The 11,825-nt window shown below is 38.8% G+C and overlaps 1 protein-coding gene across 1 annotated transcript; it reads left to right on the forward strand.

The window, feature by feature from the left end:
• The first annotated feature begins 2,152 nt into the window (after positions 1–2,152).
• LOC131237263 (beta-galactosidase 13-like) lies at positions 2,153–11,572 on the forward strand. The gene is made up of 19 exons (XM_058234953.1): positions 2,153–2,540; positions 2,665–2,760; positions 3,534–3,646; positions 3,763–3,829; positions 4,272–4,364; positions 4,462–4,605; positions 4,718–4,812; positions 5,494–5,599; positions 5,719–5,803; positions 6,751–6,869; positions 7,479–7,646; positions 7,869–8,050; positions 8,489–8,598; positions 9,283–9,392; positions 9,504–9,611; positions 10,061–10,168; positions 10,441–10,586; positions 10,812–11,157; positions 11,288–11,572. The coding sequence occupies exons 1-19, from the start codon at positions 2,355–2,357 to the stop codon at positions 11,444–11,446; spliced, it is 2,541 nt and encodes an 846-aa protein (XP_058090936.1). The 5' UTR covers positions 2,153–2,354; the 3' UTR covers positions 11,447–11,572.
• The last annotated feature ends 253 nt before the right edge of the window (positions 11,573–11,825 follow it).

Here is an 11,825-nt window from a genome sequence, read left to right on the forward strand (position 1 = left end):
AGCTCATTTGAAAAGTCTAGATGAAAAGAAACAACAACTAGTTTGAAGGAATCCAAGTGGAGAGGGGAAGGGTGATCTCTTGATTCCAGAGTTAGCTGCATCTTCTTACCCATTATTTCCCTACGAAGGAAAATGCAATTGTCTTGCTATTGTCCTTGCAGGCATTGTTGATTAATTGTCTACCCTCACGAGGTATTAATCTATTGGTGGTGAAGCAGGAAACTAGAAGAGGGTTGGGTTAAACTTAATGTTGATGGCTCATTGCCTAGATACCCAGGCTTTTCGGGGGAGGTTGTGAGAGATACTCTAGGGAACATCATTCTTGCTTTTCATGCGGGTATGGCATAGGGACCAACACCTGAGCTGACACTCAAGCATTGGCCAAAAGGTTATCCTTATGTGTAGGTTGAGGTTTTCCCAAAATCATCGTGGAGAGCGATTCCAAAATTATAGTAAACATGGTCAACAACGGCTACTTCAATACATGAAGGATGTGGTAATGGACTGCTCATCTACAATTTCTCAAGCTTCGAGCTAAGGTTGGAGTGAGGCACAAGCCGGAAGAGGCAAATGGGGTTGTGGATAGTTTGACAAGATTAGGTAGCAGGTAGACTGTGACATCTCAAAGCTTCCTTGGGGCATTTGAGGGGCCCTCTTCCTTGACAGGGTGGGCCTATGGAGTGTTTAAAAGGGTTGATGCCCTATCTTTCATTCTTTTGTTTGCTTGGTTTTGGAGTATATGATAGGCTAGCCCAGTACCCTTTAGGCCAGGGGCTACATAGTATAATATATAATATATAGTTTGTGAACTTTGATATTTCATGTACAGTATAAAATATATATTTGGGGTACTTTGATATTTTATGATGTATAGTTTATTATAAAATTATCCTTATATATATATATATATATATATATATTTGATGTAACTTTGTAAAAGGAGTTGACAGGTTAGGTGAGCCCTATTGCTGTGCTAGCATGAAATCCACCTGGACCATCAGGTGCCTCAACGCAGGTTAGACTCATTTACCAAGAATCAGCCTCTTCCGTAGTTCATGTGGACAACATGTTTGGAAGCAATTTACATTGAAAGATTGCCTTCCAAATTATTTTCCATGGTGTGACCCACTTGAATTTAAGCTGATTATTGAGCTGAAACATAGCTTTTGGTATGGCATGTAATGTTTGGAGTGGATTTCACACAATCTCACCACGGCACTGTGAAAATTAACAGTAGTCTCTTCCAAACTATTTCCAGTGGTGTGACCTGCCTTGATTACCGACTACTCGTCTTTTCGGCTCTGGACCGAAGCTTGATATTACATGTCAGATGGTAGGAGTGGATCTCACGTATACATTTCTATAGGTTTTTTTTTTTTTTACAATACAGTGTTCCTGTCTCATTTGCAAGGGGTGAGACTGTTTCTTTTGGGGATGCACCAAAGCACAGTCACTAAAAAAAACCAAGGAAGAGGATTCGGTCAGAGAGAGCATTGCATAAATATCTGTTTATGTAACCACTATCGACCATTTCTGTCCGAACTCACGCATACTCGCGAACGGATTAGGTGCGCCCCTAGCCTCACTTAAGACTGTGCGTCTCTTACCGTGGGGCCCATATTCATATATGTATTATATATCCATGCCGTCCACCCATTTTTTCATATCAGTATAGGGCATCAGCCCAAACATGAAGGAGATCAAATCTTAAAATGCACCACACCGTAGGAACCAATAGTAATTGACCATTAACACCTTCTTGTGGGCTACCCAAGTTTTGTATCAAGCTAATATTAGTTTTTTTTTTTTCCATTCATCTAAGTTTATGTGTCCTTACCAACTTGTTGGATGGTTGGGGAAACATTACAGTGGGCCTAGGAAGGTTTTAATGGTGGTCCATTCAACCACCACTGTTTCTTATAGTATGGTCCACCTTAGTTTTGGATCTAATTTCATTTTTGGGCACCTGAAGTAAAATGATATTGATAAATGAATGGACCATACAGATACACACTACATATATCAAGGTGGGCCCCATAATAGGGGCCGTACCATCTTTGGTATGGCTAGGGTTGCACCTAATTTGCTCCACTTTCGTTGGCGACCTTTTCTTTCTTTCATCGTAGGATTCGATCTCTAAGTGATTACATCCATGAGTACTCCAAACATTCCGTCAACAGCCATAACAACCACATCTTTGTAAGAGCCCATAGAGGAATCACCCCCTACTGTTCTCCTCATTTTTTACTTCGTCCTATCAAACAAAGAACAAAGAAGAAACACTTCAAGAACAAGTAGGGCAAGAAGAAGCGAAAACAAGGCTGCCCATTTTTTTGGATTTGATTCTTTCAATCATGCTTCTTTCAATGGACCGTGCGGCTCTTCTCAGGCTCATTTGGTTGCTTGTTCTCTCTGCAACCATTGCAGCCCATGGCGATCCAGTCCAGGGGGTGACTTATGATTCACGGTCTCTTATCATCAATGGAAAGAGGGAGCTTCTCTTCTCGGGTTCAATCCATTACCCTCGTAGCACTCCTGATGTACTTGATCGTATACTTTTTTCTTCTTCTTCTTTTTTTTTTTTTTTTTGGCTTTTTTTCGTATTTTGTTTATCCTTTCCTTTATTAACGTGATTACTGATTATGTGAGGTTGGATTGTGTCAGATGTGGCCGCAACTCATTTCTAAAGCGAAGCATGGAGGGATCAACGCTATCCAGACTTACGTCTTTTGGAATGTTCATGAGCCTATCCAAGGCCAGGTATAGCTTATCACAATTGAAGTAACGATTTTTATAAGAGAACTAATCACTTGCAGGCGACAATGCAGTGGTATCTTGTTATGCAGGAAGATCTTTCACTGTCAACGTGCCTTTTTGTTTACGAAATTTGCACAAAGCAAATTGGACAACCGCCATGAAGATGACTCACCTAAAAAATAAAGTTGATACTCTCATTAGATGGTCCATTCACTGATTCAAATGGTGTTGCCCACGTGATTATCATGGTCAAGCCTACCATTTGCATGGCATGGATATCCTACACAAGTGATATATTACAAAACGGTTTTGTCCGCATGACCAAGTTATGGTGCGGGTGTTTCTAAAATTAAAAGAAGAAAACTAAGATAATGAAAAGGAAAATATAGCACCAAGAGTATCTGGTGGAACAGGCGGCTTATTATTTCTGGAGAAAAAAAAAATGAAGAAAAACGATTACCTACCTATTTTTAATTTTTATTTCTTTTCATTTTATTTTATTTTTTCTGCCCCAAACTTGCATATCTTTGAGATGAAGTCACCCTTAAAACCTATGAAAACAAAAACCAATTCAGGGTAATTCTGGAAACAACCTAAAGATTTTGCATTCGGTCCATCAAATACAACCAATGTCTCTCTCTCTCTCTCTCTCTCTCTCTCTCTCTCTCTCTCTCTCTCTCTCTCTCTCTCTCTCTCTCTTTAATTTTTCGATGGAAAAAACCAATGTGCTGTTTTTGAATGATTTATATGACTAATGTGAACTTTCTGAAATGCAGTTCACTTTTGAAGGAAGATATGATCTAGTGAAATTCATCAAGGAAATATGGAAGCAAGGTTTGTATGTGATCCTTAGGATTGGGCCCTTCATCCAAGCTGAATGGAATTATGGGTACGTATTAGTTATACATTTATCGTGATTATTTCTCTCTATGAACTGGTTATTACATTCTTTAAGAAAAGAAGCCTGTTCTTATAAAAATTTCTAACATTTTGGACGCATGTCAGAGGATTCCCATACTGGCTACGAGAGGTTCCAGATATCACGTTCCGTAGTGATAATGAACCATTCAAGGTGAACCGATCCACACCCAACAAATTCTGTTTATTTTTTTTTTTATTTTTTTTTATGAAAGGTGGGGGCACACCACCTGTAAATTTATTGATCTAACAAAAGCTCTATAAATCTTTTGGGGCGGGGCGGGCACAAAAAAAAAAAAAAAAAAGGTCCATGCAAATCATATATACGAAATGAGATATAGTACCAGCCAAGAAAACAGGAATCCGCAACCCAACAAATTCTGGACACAATACATATAGATATTCAAAAATCATGAAGCCAAACAATTGAGCTGGCCTGCCCCCATCTTCTGGATGTACAATAGAGCCAATCGATGCCCAACTATTCAACTGAATGACGCTTCCTGTAAATGGAATCAACTACCATTATCAAAATGCTAATGTATTAGCTTATATGCATCAAGAATCTCACATTTCACTGAATTTTTTATCTGCAGCATGAAATGAAGAAATTTACAAAGATGATTGTGAAAATGATGAAGGAAGAGAAGTTGTACGCATCTCAGGGTGGTCCTATTGTCCTATCGCAGGTTTGTTTCTTTTTGTAAGATAAACAATTCTCCAAATCCAATTTTGGTGGGCCTTGTTTAATCTTGTTAATTGGATTTTACTCTCTGGTGAGTTCAGATAGAAAATGAATATAACACAATCCAGATTGCCTTTAAAGATAAGGGATCATCCTACGTTCAGTGGGCTGGGAATATGGCGGTGGCACTAGGGACAGGTGTGCCATGGGTTATGTGCAAGCAAAAGGATGCTCCTGATCCAGTGGTTAGTATTCTTACATATTCCATCTTTCCTGCAAGAAATGAGTAGTTCACATCAGAGGTAATGAAGGATTAACGATGCTTTTCTCTCTTTTTCTCTGTTTTGTTAATTGAAGATCAATGCTTGCAATGGAAGGAACTGCGGAGATACTTTCACTGGCCCTAATAAACCCTACAAGCCTGTGCTATGGACTGAGAACTGGACTGCTCAGTAAGTACAACTTCTTAATAATCAGCCTTAAATAATTAGTGCATTGGACCATTCGATTAATTAATGATTATATTACCAATGATAATACTAAAACAACAACAACAAGGGACTGGGGGCTATCTTTTAAACTGGATACGATTTTAATGCTGAAACTCTACCTCCATACGCATTGAATACATGCTGATCATGGAAAATTGAACAGTGAACCATTGCATGGATTGAAAATATTCTGAAATTTTCGGTGATTAGACAATCTCAACAGTCTGAGCATGTAGAACTTGGACTGCTGACAATTTATCCTTCGTAACTGTGAAGTTCATTGTCATCAACTGGATGTTTATGGTCATCTTATTAGCAAGTTTGGTGGTATGTCCATCTACACTATGGGCCCATGATTTGGGCAGTCAGCATTGGCCTGTAAGTATGTGACATGTTTGTTTGATTGGTTGGAGCATCCTATTGAGGTGTGGCTCACCGGATTTCAAATTTTCCCTAACAATAATATTAGGTCAAGAAGATGCATTTGAAAAAAAAAAAAAAAAAAAACAGATAGATATATTTGCGACCAAAGTCTAGTTTGCAGCCAAAGTCTAGATGTTTTTCAAATTCAAGAAGACCCATTTTACACGATGGCCTGTTTTTGAAAGAGACTAACTGTATCAATTGGTTTGGTAATTACAGGTACAGATCGTTTGGTGACCCACCATCTCAAAGATCAGCTGAAGATCTAGCATACTCAGTCGCACGTTTCTTCTCAAAGAATGGCACACTAAACAACTACTACATGGTACAACTTGTTCTGAATTTCTGAAACAACTTCTCGAAGACTCAATGACTCAATTGTAATCCATTGAGGCAGAGGAATCCTTTTCCCTGACAATATTATCCTTTCATATGTACTGACAGTATCATGGAGGAACTAATTTTGGGAGATATGCTTCTGAGTTCGTAACGACGCGCTACTATGATGAAGCTCCACTTGATGAATATGGTTAGACAATATGAACCCTTTCCTTCACCAATTAAATCTAATATTCCATATGAAACATTGCTAGGAGTCACTGAATTTCTCTTGACAAATGTTTGTAAAAGAGAACAAATTCAAATAGGAATGTTGAAGGTTCCCTGACAACTGAGATTATTATAATTTTGTCTTTTTTTGTGGCGTGAATTAACCAATTCAGCAATCATCAACTTCAGTTATAGGATTTTACTTTAGTTTTATGACAGAAAAATGAAATTACTTATGAGAAGATGCAAGCCCTAAGGTTAAATCAATATGTCAAATTGGATTGCAATTAATAGGCTAAGTGGAAGTACTCTTCTTGTAGTTTTCTTGCCTAGCATTTGTATTGAAAGACTGGGCTCTGAGTTCTGAAAGCACTACTTTGAGTTTTGAATTGAAAGAAATGTAACTGAAATTTGAAGCTATTTCCACAGTGTGAGTTGTAAGAAACATCGTTACATTTTGTCATTTTCTCTTGATTAATCTGGATGTTTTCAAAAAAATAAAACTAAAAATGGACGTTTTCATTTCTCTTTGTGAACCCAAATGTAGATTGCTTTTTTCAATATTGAGAACGTTTCAATCACAACAGTAATGCATGCTACTTTTCAATGATCAAATAAGCTGAATAGAAAGAGTTCAGCATCACGGGGCTGGAATTACACCACCTTCATAGTTGAGCTATTCGTATGTTTTCAGCTGTGTAAAATTCTAAATGCTATTGAGGAAACACAAATGGCTAAAATTAACAAAACAGTTTGAAATAAAATGTCAATTATAAGAGAGTGACAACACAACTCTAAAGTGATTATGATCTTAACATTTTATTGTCAATGTAAAATTAGTAACTTGTTAGTTTTTCTACGTCCCTTATTAGCTTTAAGACTTTGTCCAAAAGATTAGAATTTCATTTGTTTTGATGTTTTCTTAAGGCATGCAAAGGGAACCAAAATGGGGCCACCTCAGGGACTTGCACTCTGCTTTGAGACTCTGTAGAAAGGCTTTGCTTTGGGGTTTTCCCACTGTCCAGAAATTGGGGGAGGAAATAGAGGTAGTAGTACTGCAGTTTAGTTTATTTTTTCAGAGAATGAGAAAAAGGATAATGATCCAGTTCTCCTAGTTGAATAGGGACGTGTGGGCAGTGCAATCATCTCATCTGAACTGTCCAGTAGGTCCATCCCACACTTCATGGGCCCCCATGTGAAAATCAAACTGATCATGAAATCCTAGCCATCCTGAATAGCCTATAAAATGGACAGTCAAGATTGTTTATGGAAATAAACAATCATTCCACCCAGATATTTGGGACACTAATGGATTGATTGCTTATAGTTCAAAAGAATTATTTAATTATCATTCCTCATCATCCCATCCATGGCTTGGAAGGCAGTTGTGTACACATTTTTTTAAAAGGATGGATTGCATCTCCGTGTGGCATGATTCATGTTAACCAATGAAATATGGATTGGGGCTAACGGTCTCTCCAAATCGATCGGATGGGCCATTAAAGTGTCCCTATACAACTAGGTACAATGTTACTTGTAGACTAGAAGATTGCCATGAGAGCAGTGGATCATTTCTCAAGAAGAAGAAAGGAAAAAAGAAAATTAATACATGGTTGTATGGAATGTTATAATCTGATAAGAAGTTTGTGATGCAGGCTCGAATCTATCAGCAGCCTGGAACCAATGTCTGTGCTGCTTTCATTGCCAACAATCATTCTAGCTCAGCTGTAACTGCAAACTTCAATGGTGGACAATATTATCTTCCCCCACATTCCATCAGTATACTCCCTGATTGCAAGACTGAGGTCTTCAACACTCAAAAGGTAAATTACTATCTTATTCAAAAAAACTTCTCAAACACTACCAAACATCTTTCAAGAATGTTTATCGTGATAAGAAAGTGAAGAAGAAGAATAAGAAGGAATAACTGTCTTTAGTAGACAATCTGAAATGGATTACAATCCACGTCCAACAGTTGCTTGCATATGTCAATTAATATCAATTCAAATGGAAGTAATTTCATAGTTTTGATGGTATCCAAACAGGTACTTTCACAACACAATTCGAGGGTCTATCAACTTGCAGATGAATCGAACAAAGATATGGAATGGAAAATGTATCAAGACCAGGTTCCGAACATCAACCACTGCTCTCTCAAACATCCGGCGCACTTAGAGCACATCAACGTGAGTAAGGACACATCAGATTACGTCTGGTATACAACTAGGTGAGCAAATCACAATCCCAGTGCTCGAAAGCCAAACATGCATCTATAAATTTTTTTCTTTTTTCTTTTTGCATTGACAGCACTCTATGCCAAAGTAGAATCCTGCTGGAGTGAATCTCACTTTGGCCAATAGGTTGGTCCCATACCAGAGAAGTAATTGGGCCAAGATCTGGAAATGACTCAGTTAAAAGTAATGGGTTGATGATGTGGATGTTGGGTCTGGTCCGGCCTGAGCAGGCTCTTTTTAATTCTCAGGCTCGGCTGGTTCTGGACTCAGGTCCTTAACTCATGGCCAAGAAATTGACCCGATTGATCCCACTAGTAACCATTCCTTGACTTGAAAGAAGGCATACTCAATCAGATGCTCTGAGGTTGGACATGGCTGTCCCTCTCCATCTTCTGACATGTAACAGAAACTTTTGGATTGGATTGCTGTAGATTAGTGCTACAAAGCCATGAGCTACCCCTGAGGCGTAACAGTCGTCCAATTATCCAGGCTGCCTCACTTGGACATGGGCTGAATGCATTTGTCAATGGTGTGTACATTGGTAAGATATCCTCTTCTCTGTCCTGCTTTTGGGCCACTTTGGATTATAGGCAATGGCTCGAGTAGATTACTGTTGATGATTAACATTTCATATGAGGTAGGCCATTTACAGATCGGACTAGCCAGTCCCGATCATTCATTCATTCATTCTTCTTCTTCTTCTTTTTCCTAAAAGGTGGGAGCACACCACCTGTAAGTAACTTTGTTGATGTAAAAGAAAACTGATTGTACAAAATTTGAGTGGGCACAACAAAATATTTGAGCCTCACCTATTGTTTAGATCCTACTAACATCACTAATTGAGGAGAAGGAATAAACAAGCTTACTGCATCAACACAGGGAAAAACCCCAGCTACACTGGAACAAGAGGGGCTGAGTTGCTTCTCTTGGCTCAAACAGAGGGACAGAAACACAAACTGACCTTCATCTCAAGGCTCACAGATCAATCAAGCACAAATAGCGAGGCCCTGGCATAATTTTCGGGACTATACCAAAGCAGTGATCTGCACCCACCAAGTCCTAATCATTCATTGAGCGGGCTCAACCACATCCATTCAACTAACGGACCTCACTTGTATATGAGCTCATATAACATGCAATGGAGGTTTAATAGAATCATTTTACCTGCTAGTGTAGCTGATTGAAGCTCACGTTATGCTGATTTGGGTGGTTGGTGGGGTTCCAGGGTCGGCCCATGGAGACAATGTAGATAAAAGTTTCACGTTTAAAGGAGCCGCAGAACTGAAAGAGGGAGAGAATTTTATTTCCCTAATGAGCATGACGGTTGGACTGCCGGTATGGAAATTTCATCATTTTCCACATAACATTTCATAGTTCTGATCCACCTTTCAGATTTCTGTTTTACATCTAACTAGGACTGGTGTGTTTTTTGTTACTTGGTAAAAGGATAGTGGCGTCTACTTGGAGCATCGACTTGCTGGAGTTCACACCACATCGGTTGTAGGTTTGAACACTGGGACCTTGGACCTGTCAAGCAATGAATGGGGACATAAGGTAATCACCGTCACCCCTAAAACATATTTCAAAATTGATTGTCAAATTTTATTTTATTTTTTTCTTTTTTCCTTTTCCATTTCCACCACATGATTCCCACTTTTTGCAACATTAAACATTCAAGTACATGATCAAATAGTTGTACCGCAAATTATCAAGATGGTTCCATATTAGTGTTAACAGGTCTTTGGGTGGAACATTTAAGCATGATTTTCAATTTTCTTGTTTCATCCTATCAAATGGCTGAACCACAAAAGCAACATTTTTCAAATAGGCTCACTGAGTTTTGAAGTCGGCTGGTTGGCTTGCCAAGTTGATGCTGAGTGATTAGTCAGCCGAGCAATGCCTCTATGATCCTATCTTCTGCTTCTTCTTCTTTCTTTTTAATTTATATCATTTAGTGTATCTTCTTTATTTATTTATTTATCATTATTTTTTTTGCTAAGCAGGTTGGTATGGAAGGAGAAATAATGGGTATTTATACTGAAGAAGGATCGAAGAAAGTCGAATGGTCAAGTGCGAAGGATGGCAGTAACAGACCATTAACATGGTACAAGGTAAATGGAATCCTGATTTTCACCTCTCATGATTCTTGAATTTCACACAATTGAAGATTCTGGAACCCCAAATAGTCTCTCTCTCTCTCTCTCTCTCTCTCTCTCTCTCTCTCTCTCTCTCTCTCTCTCTCTCTCTCTCTCTCTCTCTCTCTGTGTGTGTGTGTGTGTGTGTGTGTGTGTGTGCACGCGCGCGCGTGTGTGGGTGAGTGAACATGTGTATATGATTTTTCCATTCAGCGAATATTAATGGTGCATTGATAATTTTGTTGCAGAGATACTTCGATTGTCCTACCGGAGCTGATCCGGTAGCTCTGGACCTAAGCAGTATGTCGAAAGGCCAGGCTTGGGTCAATGGAGAAGGCATTGGTCGTTACTGGGTATCTTTTCTCTCTCCTCTCGGGAGCCCTTCTCAGACAATGTAAGAAGTAGGATTCTCATAATAAAAATAGTAATAGTAGTAGTAATAATATTAATAATGTAGCGTGTGCTTGGCTGCACCATGATATTTTGTCCAACCAAACTAGAATGATTAAAAGTGAAATTTCTTGTTATCTGGTGCAGCCAAACGCACAAGCCAAATGTGTTGAATAGAGAATAAATTTCCAAAAACACTTCCTGAGAAGCTCAAGTCTCGGACTTTCAGGTATCACATCCCCAGATCCTTCCTAAAGCCAACAAACAACCTTCTAGTTATCTTTGAGGAAACCGGAGGAGACCCACATAGAATATTCGTCACCACTGTAAATAGAGACACGATCTGCAGCTTTATCTCGGAAAACGATTCCCCACATGTGAACTCATGGGAACGGAAGAATAGTGAGATTCGTGCTGCTGTGGATAACGTTAAACTTCATGCTACGTTGAAGTGTCCACACCATAAAGTGATCAAGGAAATAGAATTTGCAAGCTTCGGTGATCCTTCTGGAGTCTGCGGCAACTACACTATGGGAAGTTGCAATCATCCGGAAGCCAAGAACGTGGTCGAGAAGGTAGATTATTATTTTTCCAACTTCATGTTCATATTTCAAATAATTTCATCAAGATCAAACATGACGATGTGTTAGAAATGTTTGGCTGCTATCATGACAAGCTCATTGTTTCTTTATTGGCTTTAATCAGGCTTGCCTGGATAAGACTAGCTGTGATGTACCGATTACAGAAGAAGCGTTCAGTGGTGGTGTCTGTTCTGGGATCACAAGGACACTTGCAATTCAAGCAAGGTGCGTTGAGAAGAAAGTTGGTCGATGGGAGAAAGGATTTCATTTCAAGGAGGGGTAGAGAATGGAAAAACCAGTGTCATGTAACAGTTTCCTAAGATTGAAAGGAAACTGAAACACCTTCCTCATTCGTTCTCATCGTAAGTTGATGTAATAAAAATATGGTATTCAATCTCTACATTCATGAAATTTCATGTAATCATATTGCAACATTAAGAGTTCAAAAACTGTTAATTTCATGAATTACATGAAGGTTATACTCTACTTTAGTTGTCATATGTCTATGCATGACAGATTACTCCAGCCTCTTTATATTGTAGATACAATAAGTTCGATTGACTTTACCACTAGTTAGTTGAATGGTGGGCTAGTGAAGTTGGTTGAATAGTAAGAGCACATTCAAGGCTAAGAAAGTTGGTTGTATTCAGATCCGATAATAC

Source organism: Magnolia sinica, chromosome 2 (genome assembly GCF_029962835.1).
Source record: "Magnolia sinica isolate HGM2019 chromosome 2, MsV1, whole genome shotgun sequence".
NCBI classification, from domain to species: domain Eukaryota; kingdom Viridiplantae; phylum Streptophyta; class Magnoliopsida; order Magnoliales; family Magnoliaceae; genus Magnolia; species Magnolia sinica.

Bases quoted from the DNA above. Each gene is read 5' to 3' on its own strand.
- LOC131237263 (XM_058234953.1), top strand. From the start codon at position 2,355: ATGCTTCTTTCAATGGACCGTGCGGCTCTTCTCAGGCTCATTTGGTTG. The intron at 8,051-8,488 runs GTGAGCAAATCA...GGATTGCTGTAG, and splicing joins TACGTCTGGTATACAACTAG to ATTAGTGCTACAAAGCCATG. The intron at 10,169-10,440 runs GTAAATGGAATC...ATTTTGTTGCAG, and splicing joins GACCATTAACATGGTACAAG to AGATACTTCGATTGTCCTAC.